The 20,977-nt window shown below is 45.9% G+C and overlaps 1 protein-coding gene across 1 annotated transcript in view; it reads left to right on the top strand.

Moving 5' to 3' along the window:
* The window catches only part of mtr (5-methyltetrahydrofolate-homocysteine methyltransferase), a 54,384-nt gene that overhangs the window by 6,892 nt on the left and 26,515 nt on the right, over positions 1-20,977 (top strand). Inside the window, exons 3-9 of the mRNA XM_034120168.1 lie at positions 622-711; positions 1,305-1,374; positions 1,493-1,585; positions 11,414-11,520; positions 14,128-14,187; positions 14,421-14,515; positions 14,635-14,735. Of these exons, the coding sequence (XP_033976059.1) occupies positions 622-711; positions 1,305-1,374; positions 1,493-1,585; positions 11,414-11,520; positions 14,128-14,187; positions 14,421-14,515; positions 14,635-14,735 (616 nt within the window). The remainder of the gene's footprint in view (positions 1-621; positions 712-1,304; positions 1,375-1,492; positions 1,586-11,413; positions 11,521-14,127; positions 14,188-14,420; positions 14,516-14,634; positions 14,736-20,977) is intronic.

Below are 20,977 nucleotides of genomic sequence, written 5' to 3'. Positions count from 1 at the left end.
ACACACACAGTCATAGGTACTTTCCTCATCATAACTATAACCCTATAATGCTTGATCATTATACATTACATTACATTTGACTTGTTAGATGTGTTTTCATTATCTTCACAGCCAAATTGGACTGTCACAGGAAACATGTGTTCTAATTTTTACAGTCAGAATTTGTGTGTTTTATTAATCTGATCCTTTTATTAATTCAAAGCATTACTAAGAATGATTTTCACATATGTGCCCGAAGTCTGCCTTGCACCATTTTCTTTGGTTTGGGTCCTTAATTGGTCTCCAGTACATCTCATAGCAACAACAATATGTAAAGCCACAGTAGTGTCTCCTAAATAAGGAATGTTACTAAACTCTTTAATGTGAAAGACTTAAATCGTTGAAGAACCTGTGACCCAAGTTTTTCATTCATTATATAACTACACCCTAGTTGTGTATATATTATGACATAAAATCTTGAATGTTGGTGAAGTAAATTGAATCATGTTTGTGGTGCTCAACACAGTGCAGAGTGACAGAGTGAGCATGTCTTATAATCAGCAGAACTCCCTGTAAACCACTGTCTGCATGTCTCCATGAAAACAGTGTGCAGTGTGTGACTTTTGCCCTGTGTCTTTACAGGACTACCTGCTGGCTGGTGCTGACATCATCGAGACCAACACATTCAGCAGCACCTGTGTGGCGCAGGCAGACTACGGGCTGGAACTCCTGGTATGAAGTCTGAGTCTGACACTGCTACAACCACTGACTCCATTTCTACATGCAGCTGTTTCACCGAGTTCTTTGACCTCGCTCTTATCTCCACTTGAAACTGCAACATCCTGCCTGCCCTCAGCCGACTTGGCTTAAAAACAGCCCCTCTCGTCTAAACAAACCTCATACCTCAAACATTGTTTTGGCTCCAATTTAAAAAAGAATGTTAAATTGCAATTCTCTTCACACAAAATGGTGCATTAACTGTATTTATTATGGACCTATAACAGACAATATGATTGATGTTTTTCACTTCAGGAGTGCCCTTCTAGTTTGTTAAAGATTTAATTTCATTATCATAATCTCAACCTTATTTTCTGTCATTATTAGCAGGTAGAGCATCAGCCTCCACACGTTGTCTTCATATCATCTATACATCTGTATTCTATGTGTGTGTAGTTTCCATGTGATTTAGGGTGTTTATATGTAGTTCTCCAGTGACAAGCTTAGGATACTTCAGGTTCCATGTAACCATAAGAAAAAGTCATATAGTTGCAAGCTTGTTTCTTACTTTAAAATGTTGACATGTTGTGCTTTGGTTTGTTGTGCAGGCTTATCGTCTCAACAGGGCGTCCGCAGAGCTGGCGAGGAGGGCCGCTGATGATGTCACCAAACAAACAGGTCAGCTGACTGGTTTTCATTACTACAGCACATCACTATCAGCAGATAAACACAATCCCTGACTCTCTGAGATTTAATTATGTGTGTATCATTAATATTAATCTATTTGTGTAATCAGGTTGTAAGCGCTATGTGGCGGGGGCCGTGGGGCCCACCAATAAGACCCTGTCTGTGTCGCCGTCTGTGGACAGACCTGACTTCAGGAACATCAGTAAGATCACTTCCTGTTTCCTTTCTGCTGCACCTTCACCAGCTTTGATAACACTTTAATGCATCAATAATTATAAAACATATCATATAAACTTAACACAAAAAGTAAGGCAATTTGTGTTTGGTAGATGATTTCTATGTTGTAACAATGCTTTTTGGCAATACATCTTATACAGTTGGAAAGCCTGTTTTCTTACCTTTCCAATGGTACCATATTTTTGAGGAACAAGCATTTGTGGGATGAGCAGCAGAGCTGAGTCTGTAGGGTGCACCCATGAAAAATGTGACAAATCTCCTCTGCCAATGCCAAACAGCAGCCACTCTCCGGTCTCGTATGGCTGCCAGGAGCCTCAACATGTGGAGGAACATTATGTTCAGAGCACTGGAACCTCAACATGTGGAGGAACATTATGTTCAGAGCACTGGAACCTCAACATGTAGGGGAACATTATGTTCATAGCACTGGAACCTCAACATGTGGAGGAACATTATGTTCAGAGCACTGGAACCTCAACATGTGGAGGAACATTATGTTCAGAGCACTGGAACCTCAACATGTGGAGGAACATTATGTTCATAGCACTGGAACATCAACATGTGGAGGAACATTATGTTCAGAGCACTGGAACATCAACATGTGGAGGAACGTTATGTTCAGAGCACTGGAACATCAACATGTGCCTCCCGTAACCCCAGGACCCTCTTCTCTACAGTTAACAAGCTCTTCAAACCCCGTGCTGATAACCTCCCTACTTCTACTTCCGCTACTTGCAGCTCATTTCTCCAGTTTTTCGCAGACAAAATTAACGCCATTAACCACTCCTTCTCAGCTCCATCTGATTTACAAGCATCTCCCCCAACCTCCACCGCTACCACTTATCTCCCTTGACCTCCTGACTCCTCCTCTCCCAGTTCAACCTGGTTACCCCACTTGAAATACTCCATCTGATCAGTTCCTCAAATCCCACAACCTGCTCCCTTGAACCTCTACACACTCCTCTCCTGAAGTCCTGCCTCCCCGTCCTCTGTCCCTATCTTGCTAACCTTTTCAACTCCTCGCTGTCCCATGGAACCGTCCCCTCTGCCTTCAAAACTGCTGCCGTTACTCCAATCCTCAAAAAACCCGGTCTTGATCCCTCCTCCCTCACTAATTACCGCCCCATCTCCAACCTACCATTCCTCTCAAAAACTCTTGAACGCATTGTAGCCAAACAAATTCACTGCCATCTCCAAACCAACCAGCTTTACGAACCCCTTCAGTCTGGATTTCGTCCTCACCACAGTACAGAAACTGCACTCGTCAAAGTCCTCAATGACCTCCTCACCTCTGCTGACACTGGTTCCCTCAATATTCTCATCCTCCTCGACCTGAGTGCAGCCTTCGATACCGTGAGCCACAACATCCTGCTCACCCGACTCAGGGACATTGGTATTGAAGGTATTGCACTCAGATGGCTCCAGTCCTACCTCACTGATCGATTCCACTTCATCTCCCTCCCCAACCACTCCTCTGCCACAGCCTCAGTCACCCAAGGCGTTCCTCAAGGATGAGTACTTGGCCCCCTCCTCTTCATCATTTACATCCTCCCCCTCGGTCAGATACTCCGCCACTTCAACCTGGACTTCCACTGCTATGCTGATGACACTCAGATCTACCTCAGCACCAAATCCCTCCATAACCCACCCCTTACCCACATCGATTCCTGTCTGGCAGCTATTAAAACTTGGATGCAACATAACCTCCTCAAACTGAACAGCAACAAAACAGAACTCCTCCTAATCGGCTCCAAATCCACCCTCAGCAAGGTCACTAACATAACACTCACCATTGATGGCACCATTGTTTCCCCCTCCAATCAGGCACGCAACCTTGGCGTGATCTTTGACCCCACCCTCTCCCTCCAACCTCACATCCGCTAAACAGTCAAAACCTCATTTTTCCACCTCCGCAATATTGCAAAAATCCTACCCTCTCTCACCCGCCCCGCAGCCGAACGACTAATCCATGCCTTCATTTCCTCCCGCCTCGACTACTGCAACTCACTTCTTTACGGCATCAGCACTACATCCCTCAACAGACTCCAACGGGTTCGCAGCTGCACGTCTCCTTACGCTTACCAAATCATGGCATCACCCCAGTCCTCAAAGACCTCCACTGGCTTCCTGTCTCCCATCGCATCAACTACAAAATTCTGGTCCTCACCTACAAAGCACTCCACCATCTGGCCCCCCCTTATCTCACAAACCTTCTCACTCCTTATCAACCCCCACGGTCCCTCAGACCCACCGCAGCCGGACTCCTATCCATTCCCACATCCACACTCTGCAGCTTTGGGGACAGAGCCTTCTCAGTGGCAGCTCCTAGGCTCTGTAATTCCCTCCCCCAAGATCTCCGTGACTCTGAATCCCTCACAGTCTTTCAGTCCCGCCTCAAAACACATCTTTTCAACTCTGTCTACCCATAAGCCCCCCCCCCCTCTCAATCAACTTCCTCTTGACTGCCTTTTTTTTGTTTATTTTATTTTACTATATTTATTTGTCTGCCTGTCCTTGTTTGTCTACCCTCCCTCATACTGTAAAGCGTCTTTGAGTTGTGAAAAGCGCTATATAAATAAAATGTATTATTATTATTATTATTATTATGTGGAGGAAAATTATGTTCAGAGCACTGGAACCTCAACATGTGGAGGAACGTTATGTTCAGAGCACTGGAACCTCAACATGTGGAGGAACGTTATGTTCAGAGCACTGGAACCTCAACATGTGGAGGAACATTATGTTCAGAGCACTGGAACCTCAACATGTGGAGGAACGTTATGCTCAGAGCACTGGAACCTCAACATGTGGAGGAACATTATGTTTAGAGCACTGGAACCTCAACATGTGGAGGACCATTATGTTCAGAGCACTGGAACCTCAACATGTGGAGGAACATTATGTTTAGAGCACTGGAACCTCAACATGTGGAGGAACATTATGTTCAGAGCACTGGAACCTCAACATGTGGAGGAACATTATGTTCAGAGCACTGGAACCTCAACATGTGGAGGAACATTATGTTCATAGCACTGGAACCTCAACATGTGGAGGAACGTTATGTTTAGAGCACTGGAACCTCAACATGTGGAGGAACATTATGTTCAGAGCACTGGAACCTCAACATGTGGAGGAACGTTATGTTCAGAGCACTGGAACCTCAACATGTGGAGGAACGTTATGTTCAGAGCACTGGAACCTCAACATGTGGAGGAACATTATGTTCAGAGCACTGGAACCTCAACATGTGGAGGAACGTTATGCTCAGAGCACTGGAACCTCAACATGTGGAGGAACATTATGTTTAGAGCACTGGAACCTCAACATGTGGAGGAACATTATGTTCAGAGCACTGGAACCTCAACATGTGGAGGAACATTATGTTTAGAGCACTGGAACCTCAACATGTGGAGGAACATTATGTTCAGAGCACTGGAACCTCAACATGTGGAGGAACATTATGTTCAGAGCACTGGAACCTCAACATGTGGAGGAACATTATGTTCATAGCACTGGAACCTCAACATGTGGAGGAACATTATGTTCATAGCACTGGAACCTCAACATGTGGAGGAACGTTATGTTTAGAGCACTGGAACCTCAACATGTGGAGGAACATTATGTTCAGAGCACTGGAACCTCAACATGTGGAGGAACGTTATGTTCAGAGCACTGGAACCTCAACATGTGGAGGAACATTATGTTCAGAGCACTGGAACCTCAACATGTGGAGGAACATTATGTTCAGAGCACTGGAACCTCAACATGTGGAGGAACGTTATGTTCGGCGATGAGTCCAGATTCTGCCTACGGCACATGGATCATAGGGTCACGGTGTGGAGAAGATGTGGAGAACACTTTGCTGATTGCTGCACCGATAGAGTAGGAGAGGAGAGGATGGGATGGCCTGCAGTCCTGACCTCAACCCCATTGAACACTTGTGGGATCAACTTGGCCCTGCTGTCCGTGCCAGAGGGACCAACACAACCACGTTGGCTGACCTGGGACAAATGCTGGTTGAAGAATGGGATGCCATCCCACAGCAGAGTGTGAGCAGGCTGGTGACCAGCATGACTTCCATCATCCAATCCACCAAACAACACCAAACTAGAGTCAGCAGCAAAAAAAGCTGTTTGGCATTGGCAGAGGAGATTTTTCATGGGCGCACCCCTCATAGGCGCACCCCACATACTCAGCTCTGCTGCTCATCCCACAAATTACATTACATTACATTTCATTTAGCTGACGCTTTTATCCAAAGCGACTTACAATAAGTGCTTGTTCCTCACAAATGTGGTATCATTGGAAAGGTAAGAAAACAGGCTTTCCAACGGTATACGATTTATTGCCAAAAAGCATTGTTATAACATAGAAATCATCTACCACTTTTTGTGTTAAGTTTATATTATTCTGAAATGGACCAATCTGCACAATGACTACTTTTACTTTTGGTACTTTAAGTATATTTTGATGCTAATACTTTTCAACTTTTACTTGAGTAACATTTTGAAAGCAGGACCTTTACTTGTAACAGAGGGTGTTTCTCAATGTCGAGTACGCTTGCTTGGTAGTACATGTCTTCCGAGCGTCTTGCTTCAGAAGCGAGGCAAGAATACTTCCTGGCATTCGGAAAAACGAAGAGTGGAACAGGCGAGCAAGTGTGCAGGTGTGCGTCATATGAGAGGCCCCCCCCCGATTTTAAGACCGCGAAGTCTACACATGTGCAGCCTCAACATTTCTCCAAACGAAGTACGCCGGGCTCGGTAGAATTCCAAGTATGCTGGACATTGGAACAGTACTTCGGCGGCTCTCGATGACGTAGTATGCTTGAAATAGTGGTTCTGGAGCAGCTTTACTCGACATTGAGAAACACCCAGAGTATTCCTGCACTCGAGTACTTCTACTTTTACTTAAAGTGGACCTATCATGCTATATTTAAATGATATATTGTAGGGCCATACCTATATAAGGTATATTTATACGTTTCTGTTTTCAAAATACCAAACAGATCATGCATTTTAGCCATGCCTCATTTCGCTCTATTTGCTGTTCTCCAGCCCTGTTTTTGCAGCTGACCACGCCCCCCTGCAGGAGAGGGGAGCCGCTCTGATCAAGTCAGAAGAGGGGGAGAAAAATAGATCTCCGTCCTCCGTGTTTTATTATAGCCTATTATTATAGAGTCGTTATTCATTTGTTTTAAAGCTCAATAAATAACAAAGAAGACCTTTGACCGGCACTTTTCTAATTTTGTCTGGAAGATTTAAACGGACATCTTGACCGGCGAAAGAAAACCTAACTGAAACTCTGCCGCACGGTCCCCTCGTTCCTTGGAAGAGGCGGAGAGGTGGGTGTTTGTCATCTGCTGGTGGACTAACCGGAGAGAATTACAGTGCTTGCCTCGACGGGGAGGGATTGCATTGAATTAAAGCAGCAGGAGCAAACGCTTGCCTCGGGGAGGGAGAAAAAAAGCCACAGCGGAGAATAAACAGAAGGGTAACCATGGTAACCATGCTCGGGAAGTCTTCTTCGCTGCTTTTGTGGCAGACTACAGCGCCACTTACAGGCCTGGCATATGTACTACAGCGTCTCCAGCGCTTTCGAGCGGCAATGGCTGGCCGTGGCCCAACCCCACATTCCCCTGATAGGTGGAGAGTTGGCCCAATAGCCGTAGCGCCACCGTCCTGACGTCAGGACAGTGTTCAAATCTGGATCAGTTTTTATCAGATCTGTTGCAGCCCCTTTTTTAGAGATTTGGGTATGGAGGAAAATAGAGAGGGTTGTGTTTTCTGACACTTGGTGAGTTCCCTGGAACACCGGGGACACATATTCATGTATAAAAGACGTACAAAAGTGCATTTTGCATGATAGGTCCCCTTTAATCTGTTAAACCCGAGAGACCCCGTTACCGGGGCACTCCACATCTTGCAGGAAACAGTGTCTGAGGGCATGTTCATTTAATAAACTTTGAATGTTTATATCCATGTAACGGGAAGAAACTCATCTAACTGATCTTTTTTTCTTTTCTTTTTTTTAATAAAACCCACAATGCTAACGCTGAGCCTCTGAATTAGCAACGAGCGAAAAATGCTAACAGATTACTGCACCGAAATTCACTCGCAAAACCTTATTATTTATCTTTTCTGCACATCCATGACATCGTTTCACATCGTGAGGTGACACAGAATCGATGGGTGCATACATTATCACTCCATGATACGAACTCGCGACTTTATAAACAAAAACAGACATCAAAACATGTGGCGCTAGGTAGCTAAAAACACTAACATGGTTTACCTGTGTCGTAGTCTGGTCAAAAGTGGTCTTCAATGGCATTAAAACGATAAAAACGCTGCTGAAGTTAATCCATAGGTTAATCCAATGTGTCTGTGTCCCTTTGAAATGATTTCTGATAATCCATGAGCAATAAACCTGCCTTTCCGTTTCCAGATGTCAGAGCTAGAGTATAGGTTCGCTCTGATGCAAAACTGCATGCGCGAAGCCCCCATCTTTTTTTTGTACCATGTGTGTGAGAGGGGAGATTCCCCTTCGATTCTATTGGCTCTAACGGTCAGAAAAAGCTTTTATACCCCATTCACACCAACAGTGTTTCAGGGCCGGTTCGGAGCTGGAGCTTGAAAAGCACCGGTTTTTCCTGTTCACACCGCAGCGGAGCAGCCTCTAAGCTCCGGAATCCGGTTCGTTTCGAGCACCAAAAAGTTGTCCGTCTAGAAGCAAGAACCGCATACGTCACGCTTACGTCGGAGGGGGGCGAGATTAACCTGAGCTAACAGTTAAGGCGAGTACGGCAAATAAAAGTTGTAACCAGCAGTAGCGCTGAGCAAAGTGACTAGAACGCAACCACACACTTGTAAAAAAAAAACACGCTTTATAAAGTCAGGCAACACTAACCAGGCTTCGTGTGATTCTGTTTATTTGTACCTTACTTTGACCATCCGTTCGCTGTTATTGATCATTGTGGAGAGCAGGCAGACGTTTTGTTTGTTATTATAGCAGCTATCGGATGGAATCAATACATGGGCTGCACAGGTTGTCATGTCCGACTATCACAAGTAGAATCATAATGAAAAATACGCCGGTAAAATGTGCCTGTAGAAAACGGCTTAGCAAGTAGTCAGTTTAGCTTCGGTTGCTATGCTAACATCACCCATGTTATACCAGAGAAACTTTCATAACAGCGTTGTGATGCCAAACTGATGGACTGCTTAGCAGAGATAAAATCCTGGCTGAGCAAAAACTTTCTCAACCTCAACGAGAGCAAGACTGAGGTCATCTTTTTTGGACCGCAACCTCCAGCCTCTCCAATTGATATTCTGGGCTCTATCAAAAAAAACATCCTCCCCTCGGTCATGAACCTTGGAGTGACCTTCACTAGCACTTTTAAATTCGACAAGCAGGTCAGCACCGTAGTAAAATCCTGCTTTTTTAAAATAAGACTATTGGCCAAAACCAAGTCGTATTTATCTTTTAATGACTTAGAAAGGGTTATCAACGCCTTTGTTACCTCAAGACTGGACTATTGTAACGCTCTGTATGTGGGTATGGACCAGGCCTCAATTAAACGCTTACAGCTAGTCCAAAACGCTGCTGCACGTTTGCTGACTGGCCACAAAAAGCGTGACCACATCACCCCTATTCTGGCCTCACTACACTGGCTTCCAGTTCGGTTCAGAATTGATTTTAAAATCCTTTTATTTGTTTTTAAAGCACTAAATGGGCTGGCTCCGGCCTATATAGCTGAACTGCTCCAGCGCTACACCCCAGCCAGAGCTTTAAGGTCTGCTGACCAGCTGCTGCTGGTAGTGCCCAAGACCAGGCTAAAAACCAGAGGGCACCGAGCCTTCGCAGCAGCTGGCCCCAGGCTCTGGAACACTCTGCCCCTCCATGTGAGGTCGGCCCAGACCCTTGGGGTTTTTAAATCTAAACTAAAAACACACTTCTTCTCTCTGGCTTTCTAGTTAGAGCGGAGCACGACTCCTGACTTTTCCGTGTGTTTTATTTTTATTTTGTTTTTAAGATATATCTGTTGTAATTTATTGTCGTTTATTGTGATTTGTAGTAATGTGTTTTTATTACATGTACAGCACTTTGGCTCGACCAAAAATCGCTTTTAAATGTGCTATATAAATAAAATCTGATTTGATTTGATTTGAAACAGCGTCAATTCAGACTGACACACATTCACTTAAGGGGAACTGGGGATATGTATCAGCTGCTTGTGTGACAGTCAGACAGTGAATACTTTAGAGCCATGTGAGCTAACCCGGAGCTAACGGGAGAATACACTCCCGTGGAAGAGCAGCCAGCACTGCAGCGGTCGGTAAATGCCGCTGAAACACATTAATAAACAATGAACCACGGCACTCTGGAGAAAAGTATAAGGTTGGAGAAGTCGTTATTTAATTTAATCTGGCTTCGTATGATTAAAAGCAACACGATCATCGACCCGACGCAGTCCCCGGCCCGTTGTTGTTGTGAGGTGAGCTCCGTTGGGGAGAAAATCAGCGACGTAAACTGTGACGTCATGACGCAGCAGCGGCAGCACCAGTCGGGCTCTGAGCGGTGTGAAAAGAGCCGGCGCTAAACCGAAGAACCGGTTCTGAACCAGAAAAGCTCTAGCACGGAGCTAGAAGGGGAAAAGCCTTGGTGTGAAAGGGGTATTAGTCTACCTTACCATCATCCAAGGGTAGTTTTCACTATAAGTAAAAAAGAATTTTTGGACGGACACTATAATTTACAGTTTTTTACTATGTTCAATCTGAATTTTCTTTAAAATAAAAAACATCTATATTGTTCTGACTTTTCTACATCCAACTCACAGGTTTATCATTACTTTGAGAAAAAAGATTATTAATTTAACCCTTTTAGAAGGGAAGATATGGTCATTTGTTCTGGGAATGTCATTTTCGAGCCTGAGACCTGAAAAACAGGCTCAGGGCTAAACGGGTTGAGTACAAGATCTGAGTACTTCTCCCACCTCTGCTATTTACAATATATATTACTAACATATCTAGAACTGGAGAGAGCTCATGCATTATACAGAAACACGTACAAGCTAACAAACACCTAACACTAACTAAGTACCCTTAAATGTATCTTACCATAACTAAATACTTCTTAAACATTGACTTCATCAGTCCAAACATTGGTTTAAAATGTTAAGATATAATAAACAAAGTTATATGACAACGTTTATTTATATACAGTAGCACCTTTCAACTCAAGGCAATTCAAAGTGCTTTACAAAAATAAAACATTAAAGGGAAAATAATGTTACTAATTAAATGCATTTTAGAATAGAGTAACTTGTTTAGAAGTTTTTTGTCATTAGTGTTGTCAAGCTTTGACACACCAGGTACACATCTGCTGCCTTAAGCTCTTTTTGTGACTGTATGTTTCAGGGGCCAAATAGTTGGACATATGATAAGGCAAGGGATTATAAGTATTAAACAATTATGTTTAGAAATAGAAATATATTCGATAAGACTTCAACCAAACAAGTGACCACAGTGGTTCAGTTATTATTGTTCATGCTGGCTGACATTTGAATAGAACAAGTCATGACATGAAATGTTGATTAAGTCAAATAACACATCATGCTAACTTTTGTTGCTTGATACAACATGATGAAACATCATACACACTGATTTAAATATTCATGGTTATGTGTCGTTTGTTGCATGTATGTAACATGCCGCCTCTTTATGCACAGCAGACAGCCAATTACAATCCTTCCTGATCATAAACATATTGACTGTGTGTGTTTCCTCCCCAGCGTTTGACGAGCTGGTGGAAGCCTACTCGGAGCAGGTCAGAGGTTTGTTGGACGGGGGAGCAGACATCCTTCTGGTGGAAACCATCTTTGATACAGCCAACGCCAAGGTTTGTTAACGTATGACCATAAATAGATCAATAGGGTTGGCTGAAATGACGGTAAATAACCATGCAACGGTAGTATTGTGTCCACCACTAGAGATTCGGTTTCATATCTTATGATTTTCGCAAGACCATTCCATTCGAGACAAAAGTTAGGATGGCTGTTAGCGATGGTCGAGCTAAAGTGACAATTTAGCAAAAGACTAAAGAAATGAAACAACGCATTTCGCAACATCTTCCCCTCGCCATCATATTGGATTGTGTAGTGGTATCAAAGTCAACTTTATTGTCAATCTTCCAGTTTGTGTGTACAGACAGAGAGATCGAAATACCGTTTCCCACAATCCCGAATATAAAACAATTTATATAAAAATATGTGTGCAAATATGTATATATATATATACATAGAATCAAAGACACATTTTTACATGTGCACACATTAAGACCTAAATAAAAACACAACAATCAATATACAAAATAACAGTCACTTCAATATTTGAGAATGTACATTAGTGCAAAATTGTCCATAGAATGTGCATTATTGCCAGATTGTCCATAGAATGTGCAGATTGTCCATAGAATGTGCATTATTGCCAGATTGTCCATAGCAGCGTAAAAAGTGTCTGGTGCTGGATTTGAGTGTCTGAGTGTGTGTGGGGAGTTATAGTCCAGTGGGGGCAGGGGGGAGAGAGGGGAGGGAGGGGAGATAGTTCAGCCTCCTGACAGCCTGGTGTAAAAAACTGTTTTTCAGTCTGGTTGTGCTCGACCTCAGGCTGCGGAACCTCCTCCCTGAAGGCAGGAGGGTGAAGAGACAGGTGGAGGGATGGGTGGGGTCACCCACAATGCTGAGTGCTCTGCGGGTGAGGCGGGTGTTGTCAATTTCCAAGAGTGAGGCACCGATAATCCTCTCAGCTGTGTTTACGATGTGCTGCATGGTCTTGCGGTTCGATGGGGGGGACGAAGTAGAGGCGCTGCTGGGCTTTCTTGCTGATTGACGTGGTGTTGTTACTCCAGGAGAGGTCCTCGGTGATGTGCACCCCCAGGAATTTGGTGCAGCTCACCTGCTCCACAGCAGTACCACCAATGGTCAGACTAAATTATCAAAATATGAGTTAATCAAAACTCATATTGTGCTGACAAGAAACAGCTAAAGTAAACAGGGAAAGTAAATGTACACATGCACATGTGATTATCCCACTTAAAAGTTCACCACATTCTCAAAAACATCATTCAAAGTGGAGAGACTAATGTAACCAGAAGCACATGTTTTTCTTGTACCTTTGCTCAAATCTAATGGAAGCGAAGGACAGGCCAATGTTCATTTTGGGATGAGTAGCTGTGCCTATAGTTAAGGCTTGCTAGCAATATCTCACCAGGAGCTTTAACTGGATACTGCTGTCTTGCTTTAGCTACATTTATTACTGTTTGGTTTGAGAAAATAAAATTGGCAAAATAAATGTTAAAAAGTAAGAATCTGAAGTTAAAAAGTTTTTTATTTATTATGTAGATGCTGCTTTTTTGACTTCTCACCTAGAGTGTGATATTCAGAGGCTTCAGTACGTTGATGTGGCCGATTGTATTTTTTCCATTTATATTGCAAAAAAGAAAGAGAAAAATGTTTACTTATACTCCATATTAGACACTTTTTAGACACCTTATATATTAGACACTTTCTTCATTCTCTGTTCATTTTTAAACTGAACATACATGAGTATATACTATTATTACTTGTGAGCTGATACACTCAGCTTTAATATTAAAGGGCCCATGTCATGCTTTTCCGGTTATTACCCGTCCCCTTGTGTGTTATGAAGGTTTTTCTGCATGTATACGGTGTGCAGAGTCACAAACCCTCAAAGTAAACCCTGTAGGGAGTAAAACTCTAACACAGAAAATACCTGTCTATGCTGCCCCAGAACGCCTCGTTGGAGATTTCTCTTTTTCCATTGTTTATTTCTTGGGTATAGTGACGTATTTGGGTATAGTGACGTAACGTAATGTCCGCGGAGCCGTTACGTTTGGACCAATCCGCGGACTTCCTCACACACACACACACACACACACACACACACTCGGCGGGACGTTGCGAGACTCGCTGCTGCTAGGAGCGGACAGTGTGAGCTGGCTCACTGGTGTGGGGTCAGCGAGACACCGCGGAACTCAGCCTGAGCACACACACAAACTCCCAGCCAGGCTGCGGGTGTGTGTGTGTGTGTTTCGGGCTGGGTTTCGCTGTGTCTCGCTGTCTCGCAGACGGCCACTGGGCTCACAGGGAGGGGGGGCAGGAGCTCCAACAAGCCGTTTAGGACAGAGAGTGAATACACATACTATACAGAGATGCTGCATGAGAAACCAATGTGAGTTTGGAACATTGAACAATGTAAATCTAGTCTAGTAGATCTCAACAATGGAATTATGATCAGTAGAAATGGCCATGACATGGGACCTTTAATTTTCTTTAAGGTGGCCTGTGATGTCTTTCAAATTTCAAAAGAGTATTTTCCCTGAATATGCTCCACATCTGACTTAAGGTTTATGAGACCAGATGAATTGTATTAAGTTGTAACCTGATATTGTGTCTTTGTGTTTACCTCTTTATTTTTGTATTTACAGGCTGCCTTGTTTGCCATCGACCTGCTGTTTGAAAAGAGCTATGAAAGGAAACCTATTTTTGTAAGTTTGTGATATTGTATCAATGTTTGTTCCTAGGTTAGAGGGTTGGTTGTTAGTCTGCTTGATTGCACATACAAATCTTTTTTATAAATATTATATTTAAAATATTCTATGTTCTCTTAATTTCAATTGAACACCATTTGACCAAGTGTTTAAAACACATTGGCGCTTTTACCAAGGATGAACTGTGGGTATTATTTTATTCTTTCCTTCCTGTCCCTCTCATCACACAGATCTCAGGGACCATCGTGGACCGGAGTGGACGAACTCTTTCCGGTCAGACAGGAGAAGCCTTCGTAGTGAGTTTGTCCCACGTTAACCCTCTCTGGTGAGTTAACACACAACTACACACACTATATATTAAAACACCGACTTCCTCCTCTCCCCCTCTATGCTGCAGTGTGAGTCTGACCTCCAGTCTCCCCTGGTTCTGTCTCTTTGTTGCAGCATTGGTCTGAACTGTGCCTTGGGGGCCACAGAGATGAGGCCCTTCATTGAAGCCATCGGGAAAAGCACCTCAGCTTTTATCATCTGTTATCCCAATGCAGGTAACCCTCACTCTTCTGAACAACAGCGTGTCTTCAGCACAGTGCGGGCATGGACTTAATAGTTCACATTTTACTAAATTATTTCTATATTTTGTATATAAACTCCTCAAAAAAAGTTTGGAAATGTTATTTCGGTCGATTATTCCTCCCCTTTAATAATACCAATTGGTATTGTATTTTATATCGTTGGAAAGCCTGATTAGTCACCTTTACAACGAGGTACAACTTGTAAGGATTGTGCATTCGTGGAATGAGCAACACAGCTAACCGTGTGGGTAGCGGCCCAAAAAGTTTTGCCAAAATCCCCTGCAATATTCTTCTGTTGGTATTCACTCTCGTTTTGAGTTGCTTGTTGGATTGGATGATTGCACTCTCCCACAGTAATAAGGAAAAAACAACACATATTGGCCATTTTTACACTGTCAGGGACCTCAGTAGCGTGTGGAAGATCCATACACAGCCACAACAGCTTGGCACCTCCTCCTCATGCTGGTCACCAGCCTGGTCACCAGCCTGGTCACACACTGCTGTGGGATGGCATCCCATTCCTCAACCAGGATTTTTCGCAAGTCATGGTTGCGTTGGTCACTCTGGCACGTACAGCACGCCCAAGCTGATCCCACAAGTGTTCAGTTGGGTTGAGGTTTGGACTCATGGCAGGCCATTCCATCCTCTCCACTCCCAAATTATGGAGGTACTCTGTGATGATCCTGGCTCTGTGGGGGCGAGCGTTGTCCTCCTGGAGGATGGAGTTAGGTCCCAGATTCTGGAGGTATGGGATATCCACTGGCTCCAGAATCTCATTCCGATATCTCACTGCATTGAGATTGCCTTCAATGATGACAAGTTCTGTTTTGCCTGTGAGAGAGATGTGAGATGACGTTCCCCCACATTCTTAGGTTCCACTGTCGGTGCTGTCGACACCAGCGCAAACGGGCCTGACGGTGAAGGGCAGTCATTGCAGGCTTCCTGGCAGCCTTATAAGCACGAAGACCGGCCATGTGCAGTCTGTTACTCACCGTCTGATCAGAGATCTGTCTGTGGTACTGTGAAGCTGACCGTTGAGCAGCCCGACCAAGCAAGGAGGCAGAGGCAGAACGTCCAAAATACAACCCGGTGTGGGCATTTATTACTCACGGGCACATGACACAGCCTCAATCTCGCTGTTCACGTGAGCCACAAGGATCTCACACCCCAAACAAAACAGGAAACACAGAGCCTAAATACCCACACTAATTAACCCAACAAGACACAGGTGAGGGGGGAGGAGACAACACAGGGCACCAGGTGAACATAATCAGGAGCAACAGACATGGGGAAAGGGAACCCTTTTCAAAATAAAACACATGTGCAATATACAAAGCCCAAAGCCGTCAGTCCACAGTGACGAAGCCATCTTCGTCACAGGTACCGTTGTGCAAATCTTGCCTGTAATCAGGTGTCAGTCACACACACCTGTGACTGGCATACACCTGCCAGCACTTGAAGCTCAAAACGAGAGTGAATACCAACAGAAGAATATTGCAGGGGATTTTGGCAAATTGTTTTGGGCCGCTACCCACACGGTTAGCTGTGTTGCTCATTCCACGAATGCACGATCTTTACAAGTTGTACCTCGTTGTAAAGGTGACTAATCAGGCTTTCCAACTATATAAAATACAATACCAATTGGTATTATTAAAGGGGAGGAATAATCGACCGAAATAACGTTTCCAAACTTTTTTTGAGGAGTTTATATTGCATTAAGCAAAAAAAAAAAATGAAATGCAATGATTCTGTTAGGATCTGTTTATTTTATGTTTTATTTTGGAATTGTCTAGGACTGTCGGCTTCCTGTTTTTCATTCAAGGATGTTCACCCCCTGGTTGCGGTCGAATAGTCCAAAAATCAGCTCCTAACGTCTAACCCTATCGTCTATTCCTTGACCTCGGAGTGAAACGTCATGGGGTTAAGGGATAGTGGATAGGAGAATTCAAAAGGACTTAGGAGAAGAGACTGCGGCACTTTAGAGAATCCGACTGCACTTTCACTATCCGACGTGTTTATGATGCGCCAGCGGAGGTCATAAATGTGCGCCTGCTGCTGTGGGGAAACTATGGAAACTACAGTTTTCTCTACAGCGGACTACAACATGGATGTTTAATAAGAACGAGGGACTACTGTAAACTCATCTAGAGACTCTGCACCGTGCTCTGATGCTGTTGTTTTATGCTTTATGAACGGGGACAACAGAGAAACATATTCTTCATGACCAAAGTTGGAATTGAAATAAAAAAGGAAAGTGAAACTTATGCTCGTCACCCTCTCCCTCCGGTCCACATTAATACAAATGATCCCAATACGTATGATTGTATGAAAAGATCTTAAAATCAATACAAATGTATTTATTATAAACGTTAGTCCTTAACATCTATCACTGTGTATATCACCATTCAAACATCTTTTAAAAGTTGAACAAACCCCACACAGCTCAGTAAACACTGTGAAATGTTGACTTTATTTGATCATTTCAGTAAAAACTAACGTTCATATTTCTCTTTTTGATTATAATACTGATGAACGTTCAAAACAAAGCACTTTGGCAACTTACCACATACGTTTTAAAATGCTTAATAAGCACCGTAACTTTCATGATATCATTTCTCGTTCATAATCGGTTGTTTCCGTGAACGGCCGACTGTTGTGTGACGGCAAATGCCGCGGCCGCAAGGCATTGTGGGGCAGCATTTTCTCCTCTCCTTTAGGTTAGGGAGGTCCAGTGGTTCCTAAGCTAAAGGAGGTTATAAAGGATGTTTGAAACCTCCTTTCCTATCATTTAGAGAATTCGAACGGCACTTATCATGGCTGCCACTGAGGGACTTCCGGGTCATTTCACTCCGTTAGGAAGGTTCCTAAGCTAAATGGACTATTCGACCGCAACCCCTGTCTGTCATGTGTGTATTTGTTTCCTGTCTGTGTTTTCCCTCCTGTGTGATTACCTGATTCTGTTCACCTGTGTCTTTGTGTTTTCCCTCCCCTCCCCAGCTGTGTCTTGTCGTCTTGATTGGCCATGTGTGTATTTAAGTTCTTGTTTTCTGTTGGGGTTTTGTGGGTTCTATTTCGTATATGGCTTCGCCCTCTAAGGCTATCGCTATTGGGTAATCCGCCTGCGCACCCGCGCAGCACTGAAACACTTGTAGTCCACGCCCGCCCGCAAGGTGGGCCCCACCCTCGGGCTCCCTTCCGGTATAAATAGGAAGGAGGCCCGACAATCTGCTCCCTCTTTTTCTTCAGCACCCCGTTACTGAAGCACAAGAGACACTTAGCGATATAACAGAGAACATGAGCAACAATTGCGTCAGAGATTGTCCCTCATGTGGATCAGGTTATATTATGAGCTACGATCAGCACACTGTATGCGAATCCTGCCTGGGGCCAGAGCACGCGTACGCGGCTCTCAGCCAGCAGGTCGCATGCACGCACTGTGCCCGTCTCCCCTCGGACGACAGGAAGCGTAGAGCGGACGCTCTCGCTGCTGCGGCCGAGGAGGACGATTGGCCCGTCCAGGTTTTCGAGCCCGTGGACGGCAGCCTCGTGTCCCTGGAGCCGAGTGCCGGGCAGGAGTCGGACGACTCCTACCCCGTCTCCCTCCACGGTTCACCGTATGGTTCTCCCCTCCCTCCTCTCCCCCGGACGGGGGAGACAGAGTCGGACCAGGGTGCCGACTTGGCGGCCGAGCACGCGGTCCCCTTCTCCGTCACCACGGCGCTGCCGGCGATAGGTGGCATCTTGGGGGAACTGCCAGGGATCATTTGCAAGGCGGTCGCCTGCAGAGGTCTCCCCGTTCCCCTAGCTCAGGAGAGGTGTGCTCCGGACGACATGGCCGGAGTTTTTTCGCGGGTGCAGACGGTCAGGAGTGATCCGATCTGGCCACGCTTCCCCGCCATCAGGAGGTACCAGGAGGGGGCGGCGGCGAACCCAAGGACCCTGAAGGCTCTGGTGGCCACATTTGTTCCCCTCACCAAGGTGGAGGGATTTACAGATGCTGGATTCCCAGCCACCCCTTCGCTGGAGCCGGGCCTGACGGCGTTTTTTGGGGTGAGGCAGGCCAACATGATCGCTGGACGGCGTCCTACGTTGGCCTCCCCCACGGACCAGTATGTCGCCCGCCAGGCCGACCGGGTGCACCAGTGTGCCTTTCAGGCGTCGGCGGCGGCGAACAACATCACGCTGCTCTCTAACTCGGTGGTGACGCTGGTGGAGCGGTCCACCACCTTGGCCGCTGATGAAGCGGAGGAGATCGCCAAGGCGGCCAGCACGGCGCTCACACTGTGCGCGTCTGTCGCTGTCTCCCAGGCAAGGATCGCCGCGTGGGTGACGCAGATCCAGCGCCACCTCTGGCTGCAGCAGGCGTCTGTTACAGAGACGGCCAGGAAGGTGCTACTGGACGCTCCAATCAGCCCGGACGGGCTGTTCGGACCCCAGTTCCACGCCATGGTGGAGTCCATGAAGGCGGCTGCAGAACAGGCGGACGACATCCGCCAGCACGTCAGCTGGCTCCGCAGCAGCCGCAACAGCAGCCGCAGCAGCCGCAGCAGCCGCAGCGTCCAACCCGGCCACAGCGGCAGGCGGAGAGGCATTCTCAGCAACCGCAGCCGCGGCGTCAGCGCCCGTCGGCGGCGGCAGGGGCTCCGCCCCGCGTCTCTGCTCCCCCGCCACCCCAGAGACGAAGGGGTCTCTCGGCGGTGAGTCAACGGGGAGTGAGGCACTCCCGCTCTGTGTCTGCTCCACGAGAGCCTCCAAGGAAGCAGAGCCGCCTTTGACGTGTTGGGGGGGATTGTGAGAAAAATAAAATGGGTTCATTTTCCAACTTTTTGTCTGAGTCATCAGTATCAAGTGTTTCTCACATATCCTCCACTCTGTGTAAACCAGCTGTCTATAACCTATCAGTTAGTAGCCAGCAGGGTTCGTTGCAAAAACCTGCACTTTTTAATCTATCGGTTAATAAACTGCAGAGTTCGCTAACTAAGCCAGCTGCCACCAATCTGTTGATTAGTAGACAGCAGGGCTCGCTGCAGAAGCCTGCTGGTTTTAACCTATCGGTTAATAAACCGCAGAGCTCGCTGCATTCCTCTGTCCGAGATACGTCTCCTACACACGGTCATAATAAACCCATGAGCGCCGTTGTAACGCCTCATGTGGTCAACACTGCATACATCTCCATTCATCCCCTGAGCGTGTACACGCCTCATGATGAGAGCCAGAGTGAAACGCAGCGTGTGGAGGCTCCCTCAGCCCTTTCGCTCCAGGCCCACCTTGGGTTGCCTCACAGGCAGCGGCGGCGAGGGCTCTGACGTGGCTCGTCGCCATGACGACCACAACACATCTCGAGCATGTGCGCCCGCTCTCAGAGTATTTCTCAGAGTGGCAGCGCGTGTGTCTGATGGACAGATGGATGAGCAGGCTGATCAGCAGAGGGTACACCCTGCAGTTCGCCTCTCCCCTCCCACAGTTCAATGGGATACAGGAAACACTCCTGTCATCCCAGGAACAGTGTCTTGCGCTCCAGGCAGAGCTGCGGGAACTCCTGTTGAAAGAGGCTATTTCCAGGGTTCCTCAAGGGGAAGAAAATCAGGGGTATTACTCCCGCTATTTTCTTGTCCCGAAAAAGACAGGGGGAATGAGACCCATCCTCGATCTGTCAGTTTTCAACAAGGTCATAATGAAAAGGCCTTTTCACATGCTGATGATCAGACAGGTGCTGGAATGTGTTCACCAGGGAGACTGGTTCACATCGATAGACCTGAAGGATGCATACTTCCACGTAGCCATCATCCCAAAACACAGGAAATACCTGCGTTTCTCATTCCAGGGAATATCGTACCAGTACAACCGTCTGCCGTTCAGATATTCCCTGGCTCCTCGCACTTTTTCGAAGTGTGTAGAGACGGCGCTGCAGCCGCTACACAGAGGAGGGATGAGAGTGCTGTTTTACCTGGACGACCTGCTATTGCTGGCTCGCTCCAGAGAGGAAGTTGCTTTACAGACGGTACAGCTCGTATCACATCAGTCAAAGCTGGGTTTCATAATAAACTGGAAGAAGAGCTGCCCTCTTCCCTCCCAGAGTATTATTTACCTGGGTGTGGAATTGAACTCAGCCCGCATGAGAGCGCGACTCTCACAGCAGAGAGTGGAGGCACTGACAGCTCTTCTCCGACGCGTCACACCTCGCAGCGTGGTGACAGCCCTCTCCGTGATGCAGC

This window comes from Trematomus bernacchii, unplaced genomic scaffold (assembly GCF_902827165.1).
Source record: "Trematomus bernacchii unplaced genomic scaffold, fTreBer1.1, whole genome shotgun sequence".
Lineage (NCBI taxonomy): Eukaryota > Metazoa > Chordata > Actinopteri > Perciformes > Nototheniidae > Trematomus > Trematomus bernacchii.
Note: the sequence above shows the minus strand (reverse complement) of the source record. Positions and strands in the feature narration are given on the sequence as shown.